We start from the raw sequence: 20,338 nt of genomic DNA, 5'->3' as shown, positions 1-20,338 counted from the left end.
TGAGATCTTCCTGGACTAGGGATCAAACTCCTGTCTCCTGCATCAGCAGGCAGACTCTTTATCATTGAACCACCAGGGAAGACCCCATTTGTGTCTTTGTCTTTTTTTGGATTCCATGTATAAGCAATATCATATGATATTTGTCTTTCTCTGTCTGACTTCACTTAGTATGATCATCTCCAAGTCCATTCATGTCGCTGCAAATGGCATTATTTCATTCTTTTCGATGGCTGAATAATAATTCCATTTTATATATGCACCACGTCTTCTTTATCCATTCATCTATCCATTCTTCTTTGTTACTTCTATTTCTTTGCAGAGACTTGTTTTTTTGTGTGCTTGTTTGTGATTGTTGAACTATTCTTTTTATCACAACTGGTTTAAAATCTTCATCAGATAGTTCTAACCCATCTAATTCTCTAACAGTTTATACTGATATCTAACAGAGAGCATCTGTTACTTCAGTATCAGCATCTTTTTTCCTTCAATTGGATGTCTTCCTGGTTCTTAGCATGATGAAGGATTTTTCAATTGACACCTGGACATTTTCCAGTTATGTAATGAGACTGGATCTTATTTAAACCTCATTATCTGGTTTTCTATGACATCAGTCTAGCAGGGAGCAGGTAGGGTTCTGTCTTATCACTAACAGTCGGAGGGAGAAGCCCAGAATCTCCACTAGTCCCGTGTTGATAAGCAAAGCCAGGAACCCCTCACTGCTGCCAGGTGGGATGGGAGCTTGGGAACTGTGTGGTCCCCACTGACATTGCAGTGCAGGTGACCTGTTATCACCGTCTTTTTGTCTTTTTCGTGTGTGCTCAGTTGTGTCCAATCCTTTGCGCCCTGCGGACTGTAGCCTGCCAGGTTCCTCTGGAGTAGGTTGCCATTTTCTTCTCCAAGGGATCTTCCCCACTCAGGGATTGAGCCCGCATCTTCTGTGTCTCCCGCTTTGGCAGGTGGATTCGTTTACCGCTGAGCCCCCTGGGAAGCCCTTGTCACTGCGCAGTGGTGAAATCCTAACCCTCTGTTGGGCCTCCTCTGATCCATCCAGCAGGAAGTGGGAGTGAACCCAGGTGGAGGTAGAATTTCAGGGCTCGGTACTGCCTAGCAGGTAGGAGGAATGAAAGTCTGAGCTCTTGGCCTCCTCAGGCAGGAAGGAGGAGGGGCCCCTCATCATAGCCTGGCAAGGGAGAAAGTCTGGGCCTCGCTCGGCCTCTGCTGGACGGGCCAGTTTTCCCCACTGTCTGGCAGGAGCAGAGCAGTCATTGTCTGAATGTTTTCTGCCTTGTTAGGCTGCTCTTGTCTTCATCCTTGGCTAGAGACAGCAGGTTTTCAAGGGGGCCTTTTTTGTCTGTGCCTTTTGGCATTTCCGGGTTGCTGGCTTCGTTAGCTCCAGGTCTGGGATACATGAGGTTAAAAAAATGAAAACAGATAAGGGAACTCACCACCATATTGTTGCTCAGGCCCCAGGGCCCCTGGCCAGCCTGTCTTCTCTCCACCTTTCAGAGTCTTCCTATGTCTGTTTTGTGTATAACGTCCCAGGGTTTTGTTGTGCTTAGAGGAACAGGGAGAAGCATGTCTGCTTGCTCTTCCCAGAAGCAAAAGTCCCGTAGTTTTTTTTTTAACATCCAAAAAGTTCAGATATAATGTTCATGGTTTCTGCAACGTATTCCCTGTTGAAATGCTAGTTATTTGGTTCGGTCCTTGATAAAATGGATTCCCTCTTGTGGTAGAAATGTGATTTAGCTTTTGTTTTATTGGAGATGCTACTCAAGAATATTTTTCTGTTCACCTCAGCACCTTCTAGGGAAACATGGTCAGTGACAAAAAGCCTTTTTCAGGGTGGGTGGTAGGGCAGGGTGAGGTAAATAAAGAAAAGCCTCTTTTTTCTTTTTTTCTTCTCCAGGAGGTACTCAACCCTAGATAGTGGAACAGAGAGGTTACATAGTAAACACACAATAAATATCCAGTAAGTAAATGAACAAATGGTATCATTTGCATATAGCATTGGTGTAGATTGTACTATTTTGAGCAAAATGTAAGAAGCACTGATGTTTGGTCACTCTATACTTAGGGAAACTTGTTGGGATATACTATGGGTCTAGCTAAAGGAAATGGGCTCTTTATATACAATAGAGATGAGTATTAATTAGTCTGACTTTTCTGGGCCACAATTTAGCAGTGCCTTTCAAGACTTAAAATTATTCAGCCCTCGGTAACTCTATTTCCTCAAGAAATAATAGTAAAGATAGACACGGTTTTAGGCACAAAGAGAGAAATCACAATGAAAATTTAACACCAATGATAAGAACATTCTCACATGTTATCTAGTTCCTCAGTGGACAAATGGATCGACATCATGGTCTATCTGTTCAACAGAATAACCTGCAGCTGTTAAAAATGAAGTTTACAAGGACTACATCAGAGGACAGGAACATGTCTTTGATAAAAACACACACAAATTGTATATATACCATGATTAAAACAATGTTAAAAAAAATAACAGAAAAAAAAGACTATGTGGAAATACATCATTATATATAATATAACTCTGTTGAATGAGTCCGTTTTTTTCCTTTCTTTACTATTCTGGATTTTCATATTATGATGATGATGATGCTCTTCACTCACACTGAAGAGGCCTTATTTAGGCTCTTATTTTAAATTTTTATTTATTTACTTTTATTTTTGTTTTATTATTTATTAGTTTTTATTTGATTATATTTATTTTTGGCTGTGCTGGGGCTTCACTGCTGCAAGGGCTTTTCTCTAGTTGTGGCAATCGGAGGCTATTCTCTAGTTGCGGTGCATGGGCTTCTCATTGTGGTGGCTTCTCTAGAGCACACAGGGGCTCTAGAGCACAAGCTCAGTGGTTGTGGCACACGGGCTTAGCTCCTCCACGGCATGTGGGATCTTTCCTAATCAGGGATCGATCCCATGTCTCCTGCTTTGGTAGGCATATTCTTTACCACTGAGCCACCATGGAAGCCCTCATATTATTACTTTTTTAATGACTTTATTTATTTGTTTTTGGCTCTACTGGGTCTTTGTTGCTGCTCAGGCTTTCCCCCCCGTGGCGATTAGTGGCTACTCTAGTTGCGGTGCTTGGCTTTCTCATTGTGGTGGCTTCTCTTGTTTTAGAGCACGGGCTCTAGGGTGCACGGGCTTCAGAAGCTGTGGCACTTGGGCCCAGTACTTGCGGCTCCCAGGCTCTGGAGCACAGGCTCAATAGCTGTGGTGCCCAGGCTTAGTTGCCCTGTGGCACGTGAGATCTTCCTGGATCAGGGATCGAACCTATGTCTTCTGCATTGGCAGGTGGATTCTTTACCACTGAGCCACCAGGGAAGCCCTTCATATTATTTTTAATAAAAATGTAGTATATTCTTCAAATGAAATCCCAGCATTTTGTTCCTATAGCACCAAGAGGGAGAGAGTAAGCTGTGGTTGTGTACATAGTCAAGCACAAAGTAGGAAAATAAAGCTGACACATTAATACATTTTAAAACACATTATTGTGAACATCAATTACATTTGACATGCAAACACCCCTGAGTTCCCCAGCTGCAGGCTCTTCCTCTCAGAGCATCCCATGGACTCTCCCCACCCGATTTTTGTCCTCAATTCAATTCTCTGGTGCCCTCCAAGTCCTGACCATGGACTGGAGTGTTGTCAACCTTCCTGTAAGCCCTCTGTCTCATTTCTCTAGTCTTTCTCTTGTGTGTGCTTGACATATTTCCATTCTCTCCTCCCGGCTGTGGGACTCAGTTATTTACTTCGGTAGGCAGATCTTTCCTCTTTTTCAGGCCACTGCTCCCAGGGGCCTCTGTCAGTCTCCCAGCAGCAAGGCAAACACTCGTGGTACTTAGAGAACGCCTCAGACTGGAGGAAGTCACCCCACTGAAGATCCAGGTGTTGAGAAGGGTAAATTGATTCAAAGAGCCCTACTGTGTGCCCTCGTACAGCTGCAGACATTTTTCCTAAATGGTGTCAGACTGGACCATGTTCGACCATGATTATTTACTCCTGAGAAGTGAGTGTGAGTGATTCCAGGCAGTCTGGGTCCGAGCTGGATGAGGAGAGACTGACAGAAAGAGAACAGCACACGGCTTCCCCTCATGCTGATGATGGAGGCCTAGGTGGGAACAGGCAGGAAGCTGGGCCTTCAAGTATAGTATTTATCTGTCTCAGCAGCCCCTGAGGCCGGGCCCTGGATGGTGAGGAGTGAGGAGATTTCCTTGAAAGAATGGACTATTTCACTACTAACCATCCTAGGGCAGGACACGCTGAGCTTCCCACCTCCCTTTTCTAAAAATTGTACCCTGATTTACTTTGCAGAAATGCCTCCTCATCACCATCAGTCATTTTATGCTACTGGGGCTCCAGACCCTCCCCAGAAATGCAGCTATAGCCGAGGCCTGAGCCCACCAGTCTGTGTGGCATGGCCTTGGCCTCAGTGATGGGTTCAGGGCTCAGAATATTAATAGTTCTGACTGACACAAAGTGCTCCCTCTCTGCAGGCTCCGTTCTTAGGGTTTTGCAAATGTTATCTGTGTTTCCTCAATCACTCCACATGAGAGCCTCGTGAGGTGAATCTCATTCCTATTGTAAGATGAGGAAACTGAGGTACAGAGGCACTAAGTAACAAGCCCAAGTGACACAGCTCTGCTCAGTTCAGTCACTCAGTCATGTCCGACTCTTTGCGACCCCATGGACCACAGGACACCAGGCCTCCCTGTCCATCACCAACTCCTGGAGTTTACTCAAATTCATGTTCATTGAGTCAGTGATGCCACCCAACCATCTCATCCTCTGTCATCCCCTTCTCCTCCTGCCTTCAATCTTTCCCAGCATCAAGGTCTTTTCAAATGAGCCAGTTCTTCGCATCAGGTGGCCAAAGTATTGGAGTTTCAGCTTCAACATCAGTCCTTCCAATGAACACTCAGGACTGATCTCCTTTAGAATGGACTGATTGGATCTCTTTGCAGTCCAAGGGACTCTCGTCTTCTCCAACACCACAGTTCAAAAGCATCAGTTCTTCAGCACTCAGCTTTCTTCACATTCCAACTCTCACATCCATACATGACTACTGGAAAAACCATCGCCTTGACTAGATGGACCTTTGTTGGCAAAGTAATGTCTCTGCTTTTGAATATGCTGTCTAGGTTGGTCATAACTTTCCTTCCAAGGAGTAAGTGTCTTTTAATTTCATGGCTGCAATCACCATCTGCAGTGATTTTGGAGTCCAGAAAAATAAAGTCAGCCACTGTTTGTTTCCCCATCCATTTGCCATGAAGTGATGGGACCAGTCCATCCTAAAGGAGATCAGACCTGGGTGTTCATTGGAGGAACTGATGCTGAAGCTGAAACTCCAAAACTTTGTCCACCTTATGCGAAGAGTTGACTCATTGGAAAAGACCCTGATGCTAGGAGGGATTGGGGGCAGGAAGAGAAGGGGACGACAGAGGATGAGATGGCTGGATGGCATCACTGACTCGATGGACGTGACTCTGAGTGAACTCCAGGAGTTGGTGATGGACAGGGAGGCCTGGCGTGCTGCGATTCATGGGGTTGCAAAGAGTTGGACACAACTGAGCGACTGAACTGAACTGAACTGAACTGATGGGATTGGATGGCATGATCTCAGTTTTCTGAATGTTGAGCTTTAAGCCAACTTTTTCACTCTCCTCTTTCACTTTCATCAAGAGGCTCTGGCCCCAAGGCATGTGGGATCTACGCTCCCCAACCAGAGATCAAATCTATACCCCCTGCATTGGAAGGCGAAGTCTCAGCCACTGGGCTGCCAGGAAGTCCTTGTGAGTCTTGGTTTTGCCACTGAATAGCTGTGTCACTGAACAGTGACACAAAACCAAGACTCACAAGGACTTCCTGGCGGCTCAGTGGCTGAGACTTCGCCTTCCAATGCAGAGGGTACAGATTTGATCCCTGGTTGGGGAGCGTAGATCCCACATGCCTTGGGGCCAAGATACCAAAACATAAAATGGAAGCAACATCGTAACAAATTCAATAAAGACTTTAAAAAAATAGTCTACATCCAAAAAAACCCTTTAAAAAAAATAAAAGACTCACAGCTAGGTAGTCTGAAACCAGAGTTCACATTCTTCACACCATGCCACATGGTCTTCTCTATCATGATCAGGGCACAGGTGTGTGCTGCGACAGAGTCAAGCTTTCTTTTCTGCTGAGCTGGAAGCCAAGGGGAGGCGGGTGGTGGTTGGGGCGGGGTGGGTGGGGCAGCGAGGAAGAGGAGGAGGGGCAGGAGGAGAGGGAAGGGGAGGAGGATGCTCTGGGTCTGCTGTGTGGGACCTGCAGGTGAATCACACTCCGCAGCGGGTGGGGCTGAAGACCAGAGGAGAGAGGGTGCTGGTGGTGGAGGGAGCCCTGGGACTGGCCACACCTGAAGTCCGTTTAGTAATGTGGCCGACACATCCTCACCCATTTTTTCACTTATTCTAGTTTGAGTTGGCTTCTGATTACTCCCCGTCATACTTTCTGTTTTCTCTTTCTAAGGGTGCCTATTAACTGGATGTTGGATCTCCTCACTAAATCCTCTTACTTTCTTGTCTTTTCTCTGTGATCATCCAACTATTTGCCTTTTTGTTCTGCTTCCTGGGAGATTTCCTTGACCTCACTTTTCATCCACGGAAAACATAATGGGGGTGGGGTAGGGCAATTTTTTATTTCCAGATTCTATAGTATCACATTTTTTGTTTCTAGATCCTATTTCCAATTTTTCCTTTCTTATGGCATCCTAATTATGTTTCCTGGATGTGATCAAGTCTCACACCTCAGAAGATACGGATCAAATTGCTTTAATGGTCTGCTCACCCCTGTGTTAATTCCGTTTCCTCAGTGTTCCTTTTCTCAGCTTGTTTTGGTTACTGTCTCTCTCTCGTTGCAGGTTTCCCCCTAACTGACTTACAATCCTAAGTAACCCATTCATATTTAAGTGTGACACTAACAAGTTGATTGGGAGCCATGGGTGTCTGGACAGGCTCCATTTGGTAGTTATCTGTGTGGGGGCAGGTGGTAGCCTGGTTTTTTCATTGGGAACCCAAACATGTCAGTAATTGAAGGTCTTCACACAGGGGCACTTCAGTTTCTTCTGAGAATGGACTTTTCATTCACAAGGAGCACAAGCCTGGCTCCTGGCTATCTGAAGCTTTGTGATCATGTGCAGAAGAGCCTTTCACTTCTGCTTTTAGCCTGGTCCCCTCATCCCCACACTTCGCTTGGCATTCCCAAGCCAAGAGCATCTCTGGCTCACCTCCTCAGAGCCAGTCTGCTGTGTTCTGAGGAGGATGAGGGGGCTAGCTGGATGCAACAGGCTGGGCCTGGCTGGGTCTATGCCCTCCTCTCACAGGGCTGGGACAATCCCTACCTTTGGCTCCCGCTTCATGCCTCCCCTGATGCCTTGTTCCTTCAGTCCCTGCCTTCCTAGATTCTAGGGGATGAAGGAGCTGCTTCCCTCAGTGCCGCCCTCATTCTTCCCTGTCAGTCCACCTACCACCCCCCGCCAGCTCTCCACCCTCGGGTCTGGCAAACCCAGGTCACCGAAGGTGGAATTTGTCTTTTTTTGTATTGATTCTTGATTTGGGACTAATTACTTGAGATGGAGATACAGGTGCTTTTATCCTGTGATCTTGCAGTTGCCATTTATTAAAAAAATCCTCTTCTAGTGCTTTCTCAGACCTGCACACCTCCAAAATGCCCTGGAGTGAAAAAGCAGGCTTGAGGCAGCTGTCCTTTGTGGTCTCCATCTCCACAGCCCTGGACCCTGCTGGCACCTCTCTTCTCTTTTCTAGATCTTTCTAAGGAAGGAGGCACAGCTAATGGCTTGAGTGCCTTCCGTATGCCGACTAAGGAGGTCTGGGAGGTGGTCTGTTTTCCCCTCTTTAAGGGGATGCTGGGAAGGATTGGGGGCAGGAGGAGAAGGGGACAACAGAGCATGAGATGGCTGGATGGCATCACTGACTCAATGGATGTGAGTTTGAGTGAACTCCGGGAGTTGGTGATGGACAGGGAGGCCTGGCATGCTGAGATTCATGGGGTCACTAAGAGTTGGACACGACTGAGCGACTGAACTGAACTGAACTGAAGGGGGATTAACTGAGGATCAGTGAAATCACTGGGAGGCCAGGTGAGTAGAAAACTCCTTTGGTCTGATTTCTATTTCCACGCTTTTGTGTCCTTCACCATTGCATTCAGTATGACCCTTCATTTCTTCCCTGAGAATTCATTCACTCACTCACTCATTCATTCAGCACTTTGATTGAGGAATCTAATCAGCAGAGAAGAGAGAGTTTCCTGGTCTAGTGGTTAGGATTCAGTGCTTTCACTGCTGTGGCCCAGGTCCAGTCTCTGGTTGGGAAACAGACCCCACAAGCTGCACAGTGGGCCAAAATCTTTTAAAAATTAAAAAATTCCGGTTAAAAAAAAAAAGCAGCAGAAAAGACATTTGATGCCCGCCCCTAAGGAGCCACCCACTTCTTCCCAGCCTCTTGAGACCCTACTCTTCAGTGAGACGGGGCCCAGATACTTCGGCCAGGCTAAGGAACAGGGAGGGGACTGACTGTGTGTGGCTCATACTCTGTGCCGGCCATCTGCTTGATGTTTTATATATATTTTCTCACTTTGTTAATACTTTTAACCACGCTGTGGGTAAATTTCACTATGTTTTTAGATGAGAAATTTAGAGAACTTTAAGAGCATAGCAGGCCTGGGGTTTCAACTCAGCTCTGCCCGAGTTCAAAGCTTGTGGTGTTATAAGGCGGCCTCTCAGGTGTATTTGTCTCCATTTTAGAGATAAAGAAATTAAGGAGCAGAGATGTTCCTTACACAATCTGAAAAACCGAGGCGGGCTGAGACAGCCAACACCTCACGTAGGGGAAAGGAGATGAAGGGGCCATGATGGGAAAGTGTGGGCCAGGCAGTGGGGTGGGGGTGGGGGGGCGGTGCTATAAGGAAAGCCAGGCTAACCATAAAGGCCAGTGTGGAATAATTTCAAAGTGCAGCCCACTGGGAAGGAGGGAAGAGGTGTCTGTCTGGTCTGTTTAACTGGGTGACTCTACCTTGTAGGAATCTGTCTCTTCGTCTCCAGCTGCCTCACTTCCTAGCTGCCAACAATACAAGGTTCTTTCAACCGTGGGTCTGCTCACTAGATCCATCCAGAAGGGCAGCTTTGGATGAAGTGGGGCAAGACCCAGGGGTCTCGGGCAGGGGATGGGAGTCAGGGAGGCAATGGTAACTTCTTCCTTTGCTCTCCTTTCAACTGGCAGAACAGTGTCATTTCCAAAAATCCAGGGGCGACTATGCTTCCTGCTTGGTCCAAGGGTGCTTGCAATAATGCTATCTAATTTAAATTTTCTGGCTAAGAAAAAACAGTCAGTGAGACTCAAGGAGAAAACATTGTATTTTCCTAGACAATGCCGTCATAATCTGAACTTGGCCAGAGAAGCACGGTCCAAAAAGTGCTTTCATGCAGAAGGAAAAAATGCCTACAGAAGGACAGTTACTGTGAATCCTAGATCTACCCCTGCAGAAAGGAACAAGGTAGTGGCAGGGAGGGTCCCAGCCCACGGGATGGGTCCCACCTGTAAACGTGGGCATTAAACCAACCAATCCTTTGGGTGGTAGGAGAAGAAGCCTATGTGCACAAAATCAACTGCCCTTGCATTTCATCAGTTTTATTGGTCATATATCCAGAATTCATTATATAAATCTTTCAAAATAACCAGTTATTACAAGAATAGTTTACAATTCAGCTCTGATTGCACAAATACTTGACACAGGAAACCATTTTTACAAATACTTATTTTTCTTATAAGAATACTTTAGTACAGAAAATAAGTCTATATATCTTACAGCAAATTTTATGCAGTTTTTTTTTAACCCATTCAACCATCATTTCAGGTTTCCTATCACAGCATATCCATCACATTCCATAAGCCAACTTATAATCTGCAGCCACTTCTGATTTTCAGTTACAATTGAGATTCACACTTTTAAGAGTTTTTAGGCTTCTTTTTCTGCTGATCTGAAAGAATTCACGTATTCAGGCAGAAGAGGTAATTTAAACAACATTCCTTCTAGATCTCATGTGTATCAGGTTAATCACCTGCTTGGTGAAGAATCTTTCCACTTTTCACTTAGGCTAGACTGGCTGGTAGCTCACCTCTGCTGTATCAAGCAGAAGGGATAAAGTCCTTACATTCTTAAGAGTTTCTAAACTGCAAAAACAAAACCCTAGAAACAAGAGTTAAATACAAATACCTAGAAAGCTAAAATGTTTGCTAATGATGAGAAGTAGAGAACACTTTTAGAATTGAGGTCTCTCCTTGGTTGAAGAAGACATAAAAGATAGTGTAAGGATGTGGCAGTAGTATTATGAAATATTGAAAAACTGAAAAAGGTGAATCACTTAGGTCAGTGGTGTGGTGTTCCCAAAGTCCCAGGAGATACAGAATCTTAGACTCTGGCTAGCTCAACTATTTGACATTCTTCTGATCTGTGGCTTTGAATAGCCTAATAAATACTCCCTAGACCAGAACAAGTAATCACTTAGGCCAGGGGAACTTTACAGAATACTGACCACGTTCCTCTGAAGAGACAGGACAGCCCCAGGGGAAACATTTGGCATTCATTTCATTCCTTCAGTTACTGAAAAGTGTGTCCAGTTAGCAAAAGCTTGTCTTACTTTTCAGGTAGCATGAATTAAAACCAAGAGCCTAGCAGCATTCTCCATCCAAGTTCCTGAGTGCTCAGCTGTGATCATCCAATATCCTTAAAAGGATTTTTTTTATCAAGCCCTTGTCCAATAAGATATTTAACAGTACTTGGGGACTACAGTAGGTCCCATTCCTCTGCTTTTTTATCTCTCTTGATTTCTCTTTCTCACCCCAGTGTAACAAGTTGCTACAGGTTTTTACCAAAATACCAAAGCAGTATTTTGGAAATGAGTTATTTTGCATTACGGAAAGTGTCCGATCACATTATAATGGGTCAGATTTGCATTTAACTGGGAGATGGCCACATCGGGTCTACTGCAGGGATTTTGCAAATTCGGCATAGTCGATGTATCCATCATTGTTCTTGTCATCGTCTCTCAAAACACCATCTATTAAGTTGATCAGCTCATCTTCGTTCATTGGTGCCTGCTCACTTCCCTCCTACAAGGTACAAATCACACCAAGATGAGCTGCATCTTTTACTGAAAGCGCCTGGTTAATGTCCAAAATAAAATGTCCATAGACTCCTTCAAATGTAGTACTTCTACTTCTTGGAAATCCACAAGCCACATGTTAGATCCAGAGTCAATTCACAACAACCCAATTAAAAAATGATATTTGGCAGTTAAAAGGACGATGCAATCAAAGTAGGCCCTTGCTGATTTGTTTTAAAAAATACTTTTCATTCTTTTTTCATTACCAAAGTCATACATGTTCATTGTAGAAAGCTGGGTCTGGCTTAGAGAACTCAGAGTCTCACAGATTCCAGGACCCACAAATCTATCCTAAAGAAAAGCTCACAGCCCAGGCCCTCCCACAGGTCAGCTCTGCTAAAGTGGTGAGAGCCCACACTAGACATCTCAGGGTCAGGACAAGAGGAAGAAGGCATTGCCGACCAGCAGACCCCATTACAGTCTCTGAGGTGAAGGCACTTCTGCTCCAGAAGCAGGTGTGGCAGGGCTCACGCTGCCAAGGGCTGAGCTAATGCTGCTCCTATCTGTGGCCAATCCGTCTTCTGTCACCTCTCCCATGTCCCGACCCTTTCCTCTCCTGCCCACCACCATCCTCGCCTGCCAGGGCAGCTGGACCTCGATTCCTCTCCCAAAGCCAGTCTTTGCTAGCATCCATCAGTCTGCCTCCCACAGCAAACACTGCATTAGTCATGCTTGTCTCCTGTGCAAAGCCGCTGGTGCTCCCTGCTACCTTCAGAGCAAACACAGCCCGGCTCGGCTGGCAGCCGGTGTGAGCACACGCCCCTCCCCAACTTTGCCTCTCTCCTCTCTTGAGATTACAGTGTGGTCAAGTGGAACAGACATTAGATCTGGAGGCATAAGATCTGAGTTTCAGTTTCCTCACCTCTCAAATTAGAGATAATAACAAGGACATGACCATCATACTGTATTACCCAAACCCTTATCATCAAATCCCTTGATCCCTTGGACCAGACAGGCCATTCTTCCCAAATGATATAACCTCTCCCCAGTTCCGCCTTTTGAATGTGGTCTGCCTTTCAGCTAGTTCTCAGACCCTGGCACATGGTGGAAATGCCAGTGGCACTTGCTAAAGATCCAAGGCAGGCTCTGGGGCTTCTGCCTCGGCTGGTCACCCTTTGTGAGAAGGCCCTCTGAACAGGAAAAAAGGCAGAGCAGAAGGTGAGCAGAAAGAGGAGAAGCAGTAACAGTGCTGCACAAGGACAGGGGAAGCCATCAGGAGCAGGGGCTGAGTCACCAGAGGGAGGCCCCTCCGAGGTGCTGCCCCCCGGGCCACTGCCCGACCTACCTCCTAGGGGAAGCCATCAGGAGCAGGGACTGAGTCACCAGAGGGAGGCCCCTCCAAGATGCTGCCCCCCCCGGGGCCACTGCCCGACCTACCTCCTTGTGAACGTGAGTGATGGCCGTGGAGAGTTCTAGGCCGTCAAGCAGATTATTGCCATCATAATCATGCATTTTGAAATAATGGAGCTGCAGCTCTTGTGGGGACATCTCCGCCTCTGGTTTGTTGATGACACCTTCGAGATGCTCCATGATATGCCTAAAGACCAACAGTGAAGCTCAGACCACTTGGCAGCGATGCTGGGCTGGGATCCTGCTGAAATCTTAAAGACTCTGAAAAGTTCAAGATCTTCAAGTACACCCATCACAGAAAAACTAACAGAAACAGTGGCAGACCACTCTCCAAGAAGATAGACATAGGCAAGGCCGTGAAAGGAGTAGGGAAAAATCAAACAGTTCATCTGTTACGCTGGCAAGATTATGGGTGCTTTTTCCTTTTTATTATTAGAATATGGTTATAACATTTGGGGGGGTGTGTGCATGTTCAGTCGTATTTGACTCTTTGCGACCCCTTGGACTGTAGCCCGTCAGGCTCCTCTGTCCATGGAATTTTCTGGCAAGAATATTAAAGTGGGCTGCCATTTCCTACTCCAGGGGATCTTCCAGACCTTGGGACTAAACTCATGTCTCTTAGGTCTTCTTCAATGGCAGGCAGGTTCTTTACCTAACATTGTTGGGGGAGCTATTATTTTTTTTTTTTTTTTTCTTAAAGCAATTTAAGGATAATAGAGCAGGAACTGTAGGCAGGAATGTGTGAGGCTAACTGGCCCAGGGTAAAAGTTCCAACAAATGATGCAATGTTTGAACATGCCAAGAAAAAAGAAAAAGATCTTGTCATAAGCAAGAAACCTTAGCTCTATTTTGGACTCTGCCACTACTGCTGGTGTCTGTGTCTGTCTGCCTGTCTGTGCTGAGAGAGAGACAGAATGAACTCAGGAAAGCCATTCATCCTTTTTGAGTCTCATCTGTGATCTGATGGCAAAAGAAGAACACCTGGACTTACAGGCGGCTACAAGGAATAAACACCATGCTTGGAAAAATGTCAAGGGGTTGTACAAATAGTAGAAGGCAAAGGGGACAGCGTGTGCCCTTGCAGCTGGCTGCAGCTGCAGACGGGGAGGCCCCTGGACCACAGCCCTGGCTGAATACGTACTCTTGGTCATGCACTGTGTTCTTATCCAGGCCCATGCTGCCGTGATGGGAGGAGCTGGCCCCGGGCTCCTCGGCCCTGGCACCCGGGGCACAAAAGGCCCAGAGCAAGCCACACAGGAAGGGGATTCTGAGCAGTCGCAGAGATCTCATGGTCACCGGTACCTGGGAGGTGGGGAACAAGAAGGTGAAGACAAGAACACCAGAACTGAGGTTCTTTCAAGACTTGACACAGCACACTCCTGGGAACTGGGTGAAGGAGCAGGGCTGGGGAAGAGAGCTGGCCAGCTCTGCCACCAGACTGCAGGATGACCTCGGGCTCTCCAAGTCCCCATCACTCAAATGGGCTGGCAGGTCCATGACCTTTCCTGAAGCCCCTTCAGAATGCCAAGCAGCTCAATGAGAGTTTACCGGGATCTGGAGAGCACTCCTGCCTACGAGCAGCTTACAGTCTGGTGAGAGAAATTCTTCCTGCCAAGAGCACTAATCAAGGCAGAAAGTGAGGTGTACTAAAGAAAGAGGAAACCCTCTGAGAGTTCAGAGGACGAAGTGTCCTTCGGGCTAGAGAAAGCCAGAGGTTAACAGACATGGGGACATTTCAGCAGGTCCAGATAGAGGGGTGTGCAGTGGGCGTGCAGGAACTGAAGGACGAATGGACGGTGTGAATAGAAGGGTAGGTGCAGTCAAGGGGGAGAGAAACTCCAAGTGGGTGAGAGGGACTTGAGCTTAGAGGGTATGAAGTGGATGGAACAGTGGGCAACAGGCTGCAGAGGCTGACCAGGCCATGCTGGAGGCAGCTCTGCGTGCTAGGCCAAGAGGCTGACATTGCCTGGGAATGGATGGGAGCCACTGAGGGAGATGAGAGCAGAGATGGTTTCAGAAGGGCTCATCTGGCAGTGCAATGGGGAAGGTATTAGGCAGAGTGAGACCAGAGATAGGGGTTGAGGGAAACAGTGGGTAGGTTAGATCAAGGCCCACGGCAGTGGGCATTATCCCCTGCCTCGTCCACCTCCCAGGGCTGTGAGGGAGGCAAGCAATTGAGCCACGAGAAAGAGCACCAGGGAGGAGAGCTCCATAGGGATTAGGTTCCATCTAGTACTTCCGGGGTTTGGCTGGACTTGGAGTTCTGGTCAACAAGGAGAAACAGCTGGCTACACAGCAAGCTCCCCGAGGACAGGAGTGCCTTGTTCCCACCTGTACCCCACCAACACTCAGGCCGCCCTGCTGCTGCTGCTAAGTCGCTTCAGTCATGTCCAACTCTGTGCGACCCCATAGACGGCAGCCCACCAGGCTCCCCCGTCCCTGGGATTCTCCAGGCAAGAACACTGGAGTGGGTTGCCATTTCCTTCTCCTGCTATTCAGCTGAAAGTCCTGATCCTTCCAGGGCTTATAGACTGACCTCTATAAAAAAAAGAAGTTGAAGGACAGCCAAGAGACCTCTACTCAGAGGTGTTCTGGCCCCTTTCACCTACCCCAAGAGGCTCTGGAGGGCAGGACCCTAGGAAAATGCCATCCCCACAATGTTTAGGAAAATTTCCCAGACCCGCTTTGCTGGATATCAGCAGTATACCCTCCCTTAAGGAGACAATGGTCCCTGGGATATATAACTTCTAGGTGTAAACAGAAGCATCGAGTCTCGCAAATGAATAGGGACATCAAAATGCAATTGTCATATTTCATAACAGAAAAAGATGTTCAATATACACCAAGTGAAAAAGAGCAGGCTACAAAAGTCTGTAAAAAATAATTCATTTTGGGGAAATTCCCTGGTGGTCCAGTGGTTAAGACTCGGTGCTTTCACTGCTGTGGCTCTGAGTTCAGTCCCTGGTTGGGGAACTAAGATCCCACAAGCCACGTGGTACAGCCAAAAAAAAAAAAAATTCACTTTTGTAAAAAACAAAACAATGTATGTATATTTCTCATACACAGAACAAAGACTGAAAACTATTAAGAGAGATTACTTTCTGAATTATGAGATTAGGAGTGACTTTTATTTTTCTTCTCTTTACTTTTCCATTGCTTCTAAAATTTTTACTAAAAACATGTGTTTTCTTTACAAATATATATTTAATGCAATTCATCCCATAATTTTGTTCCAGTTCTATATGGATGGAATAAAAAGGGGGATTCTGGTTGAGTCTCATCTCTAGAAAATAATTCAGGAACAGCCAGAAACTACATCCCAATTTTACCAAATAGAAGTGTCCAGACACTGATGAGGCCACTGTCCTTCTACCTGGTACCTGAAAACAAGGTATCAGGTTACTCTCTGCAAAGACTGCCCCAACCAGAGAAGAATAGCTTGTTCTGACAACACACTGCAGAGTTCTGGGACAGGAGGGACCAGAGGGGGAAGCCTTTAAGATTCATAATGCATTAGATGTCTCTTTCTCCAGCAAGCCTTATTCAATTCCGAGTCTGGCTTAGACGCTCTTCCCATATGCTCCTAAGTGCTTCCCTTCAGGAGGGTCCTGTCTGTTGCTGACAACAGCTGTGCATGCACCTGTGAACACGTCTGAGGACCTCTCAGTACCCTCTGTTGGACTGGGCTCTGTGAGGCTGGGGGCTGGATTCCCGTTCGCAGCACTGGGCACAGTTCCTGCACAGAGGCTGGAGGTTCTCAGCCTTCGTGCCATGGTCCTTGGGAGCTGGGGAGTTATTATCCTCACCCATACACTGCCAGGTCTGATGTCAACGTAACTGAGGATGAAATTTGGTTCGGGCGCTATCTATCAGATAGTAGAGCTCAGTGATCAACAGACCCCTGGCACCATCTCCTAGAACCATGTGGTTGGATACTTAGTATATCAGGAATGGGTGGGGTGAGGGGGAGAGGTTCTATTGGAATAAGGCCAAAAAGCAACCAAGTGCTTGGTAATATAGTAACTTTGAGTCCAAATTATCCCCTCTTCAAAGGAGACCAGATAAAGGCCAAGAACCATACATTTGGGGCTCACCCCATTCTGGCTTGCTGTGCCAGGTTTCCAACCTTGAGACCACAACAAAAGCCAAATCTGCAAACACAGAAGAGAAACTCCCCCTAGCAAGTGCTACAAAAAGAACAGGGAATCTGACTGCCACCTGACAAACCATACTGCTCACACTGAAAAGGAAATATTAGCAGCCCCTTCTGCCGAAAGAACAAGTTGCATCACCCACACTCCAACTATTTAGCTCAAGGCCATAAGCAAAGAGCTTGGCAGATAAGCCCCAGGAGTTCCTGGGTTCACTGGCCTTTCAGAAAGTGTAAAGGCTAGGCTAGAGAAAAATCCAGAGGAGGAGAGATTTCTGAATTTGAGACATCCTTCACAGGCGTTCTGGGGAGAAGCGCTAGACCACTGACGGCGGCCGGCTCCCACCGGGCCTTGACTGTAACAGGGCTTTCCTCCTGGCTCCAGCAGCCTCTCCCAGTCCTAGGGCGTTTGTTCGCATTCGCTCCACCTGTCCATCTGCCCTCTTCCTTCCAGGCCCAGTTCAAATGTCATCTCTGTGCTCTCTCAGCCAAAGCCAGCTGTTCCCTCCTCTGACCTCAGTCTGTGGTCTCTCACACTCACTTGGCCTTAACATATGGTCACATACTGTTCTCCTTTTATTTTTCTCTTTCCCTCCCTCTGTGAAGACGGGGAAGCTATTTTCTCTGTCTCTCCTTTACTCCTTTAGTGAATTTGTAACAAAATACTGAGCTCACCTGGAACGGCATGCCTTCACTCTGTATCAGGGCCCTGGGCCCTGGAACTCAGGTGTGTTGTTTCCTACCACAGAGGATCTGACCTAAGCTAGAAACATAACTTCCCTTGGGAGTCCTCCCAGCAGTGGTTTGGCCTGGCCCAATCTCATTGTGTCCTTAGTCTTATCAGCACCAAAAAGTTTGGAGTCAGCCTTCCTCCCATCAGTTGTAGGCAACTTTTCTCTCATGCTACCGCCCTCAGTTAAGAATCAAACTCAAAGTAGCCACACATCCTGTACCCTGAGTCGATGCCAAAGAAAAACTCTGACTGGTACTTCCCCATTTAAAACTGCCATGGTCCTGGACTGAAAGTAAGGAAAGAACCAAGTTCCTAGAAAAAGAAACCTCTACATGGGCTGGGCGTTGACAACTGATTCTGGAGAAGCAGGCAGTTAATAACTTGATCTATTTGTTCATTTGGGAGGGAGCTAGCATGCTTCATTTATACATTTAACTAAACTGTTTCCCGGGTTTCCCTGATGGCTCAGCAGTAAAGAATCTGCCTGTAATGCAGGAGACGTGGGGTTCAACCCCTGGCTTGGGAAGATCCCTGGAGAAGGAAATGGCAACCCACTCCAGTATTCTTGCCTGGGAAATCCCATGGACAGAGAAGCCTGGCAGGCTACAGTTCATGGGATTGCAAAAGAGTTGGATGTGACTAAACTACAACAACAACAACTTCGCTAAACAGCTTGGTGCCGCACAAGGTTCTGAGGACAGGTATGTCTGAGGATAGGATAATCTGTGTGACAAGAACCAGACAGGCTCCTGTCACACAGATTACAGCCCAGTGGAAAAGACCAGTAAATGGATAGCTGTAGGGCATGGCAATAGCCCGAACCCCTACCTGGGTTAATATATGAAGGATGATTTTTTTTTTTTTCAATTAAAGAATAGCACTTCAGGTAGAGCGAACTTACTGTAACAAACACCTAAGCCTAGAAGGAACGTGGTCCAATCTGGGTACTAAAAAGGGTTCAACATGGTTGAAGACAGTATAGTGGAGACGGATGAGTTAGTAAAGTAAAGAAGACCGGTCACCAAGGGCATTGAAAGCGATGTTCAAGAGCTTGTAAGAGCAATAGGGATCCACAGAAGGAAGACCAGGGGATGGGGGGAGGGTTCTGGTGACCGTGATCAGATTTCGGTTTTAAGGCCATCACTTTGGCTTGCCAACATATAACAAAGCACAGAGGACGGAGAAGGGGCACAGGGGAGAGATGATGGTGGCCTGAACTTGCTAGAGCAGAGGAACTGGGCGTGGAGAAGTCGGCGTATCCAAGGGAGATTTGTGATGGATTCGATGTGGATGGGTAAAGCGTGCAGGAGGTGAGAATGACGTGCAAGACTCTGCTTGGGCATCTGGATGGATGGCGGTGCCATGCCCACACAGGGGATACAAGAGAGGAATACAGGCTTCCCCGCCTCCCTGTTTCCCTGGCATAGCCTGGCCAAGCTCGGCCCCCGTCAGTGTTTACTGTCTCTCCCAGAGAGAGACGGGGTACCAGGGGCAGACGGACAGCAACGACTCGGGCCCGCGCGCAGGTCCACCGCAGGTCCTCCAAGAGCGCGGAGATCGACCCCGGCCGGCCCATCAGGCTTTAAAGCCCCTATGGCATATGCCCCGGGAGGGAGGCTCTGCTCCTAGGCGGCCAGCTTCCCGGGGAGGCTCGGGGTCCGAGCCCCCACCCAGGCCGCGCTTGCCTTCCAAACCTAGCCAGAAGCCCTGAGAGCCCCCGAAGGAACGCCAGGATCCCGCCCCTCTGCAGACTCCTGAATGCCACCCCACGGACCTCCTCCTCCAAGGTCGGGTCACAGGGATCACAGGCCGCAGCCGGATCGCGGGAGGCCCCCGGTTCACTCACCCTCGCTGCCACCAGCTGCCACCAGTTTTTCCCCAGACGCGAAGCCCTCCAGCATGAGCCTCGCCAGCTCCCGTCTTCAGTACGTTTTTCCTCCGCTCCGCCCCCGGCCTGGCCCGCTGTGCGCACGCGCGTCCCTTTCTGCCCGCCCATTGGCGCCGCGGGCCCCGCCTCTGACCAGTGCGGGATCCGGGCCGCTGGGGTGATTCCACGTGTAACGGCCTCAGGCCCAGGAAGGACTGGGCGGAGGCATTTCTTCTGTCTACCTTACATAGGGCGACACTCGGTTGGATCCTGGGTTGGACCACCTGAACCCCCAAGACCGTAGAGGCTAGGCAAGCCCGGAAGCCCCCAGGATTGTAGTAGAATGAGGACGTTGGATGGCGGATGCAACTGGCCCGCAAACTGGCTTTCAGCTCCACCACCAGCTCCACCTCTACAGGTTCCTGGGTTTCTCTGACTCCAAGTTAGGAAAAAATATAATAGCGTGAAGAAAAAAATTGTTGCCTGCCATTCCAGTTCTGTCAGGATCAAGCCATTAGCCCCTGCAGTTGCTCACCAACCGTGGGCCCTGGGACCAATTTTAGGATGGAGAAAAACAGGAAACGTAATATACTTCGGGTATACTTAGATAGATTAAGATAAATCTCTAAGGAAAAAATTCAGATAACCCTAGGAAATACAGAACTGCTGTGGGCTCAGCCAGGGATTGAAGATGATGCAGGGACTTAGTTGAGAGAATCATGTTGGGAGTCTGCAAACTGGGAGAATCAAGCACCCAGGCTTCCTATCTTTTTATGGGTTGGCAGAATGAAGAAAGAAACATGGATGGTGAACATATTGTCTAGCATCAAGTACCACTTTCTAGTTTTAATAGCTCAGAAAATTATTTCCACCCTTCTCTGACCATTGTGGCAGGAGAGCAGGGTCTTAGTTGCTCAGTCATGTCCATCTCTGTGACCCCATGGACTGTAGCCAGCCAGGCTCCTCTGCCCATGCGATTCTCCAGACAAGAATACTGGA

The 20,338-nt window shown here is 47.5% G+C and overlaps 1 protein-coding gene across 3 annotated transcripts; it reads right to left on the bottom strand.

Moving 5' to 3' along the window:
- Positions 1-9,680: 9,680 nt before the first annotated feature.
- Positions 9,681-19,483, bottom strand: MCFD2 (multiple coagulation factor deficiency 2, ER cargo receptor complex subunit). 3 transcript variants are annotated; one of them, XM_014478172.2, is made up of 4 exons: positions 19,247-19,483; positions 13,731-13,891; positions 12,617-12,776; positions 9,681-11,186 (listed from the first exon to the last, which is right to left on the bottom strand). In XM_014478172.2, the coding sequence occupies exons 1-4, from the start codon at positions 19,466-19,468 to the stop codon at positions 11,058-11,060; spliced, it is 672 nt and encodes a 223-aa protein (XP_014333658.2). In that variant the 5' UTR covers positions 19,469-19,483; the 3' UTR covers positions 9,681-11,057. The 3 variants fall into 3 exon arrangements, with proteins under 3 accessions (XP_014333658.2, XP_014333657.2, XP_014333659.1); XM_014478171.2 differs by having other exon boundaries at positions 19,319-19,483; XM_014478173.2 differs by lacking the exon at positions 13,731-13,891 and having other exon boundaries at positions 19,319-19,410.
- Between the last annotated feature and the right edge of the window lie 855 nt (positions 19,484-20,338).

Source organism: Bos mutus, chromosome 11, assembly GCF_027580195.1.
Source record: "Bos mutus isolate GX-2022 chromosome 11, NWIPB_WYAK_1.1, whole genome shotgun sequence".
Taxonomy (NCBI): Eukaryota; Metazoa; Chordata; class Mammalia; order Artiodactyla; family Bovidae; genus Bos; species Bos mutus.
Note: the sequence above shows the minus strand (reverse complement) of the source record. Positions and strands in the feature narration are given on the sequence as shown.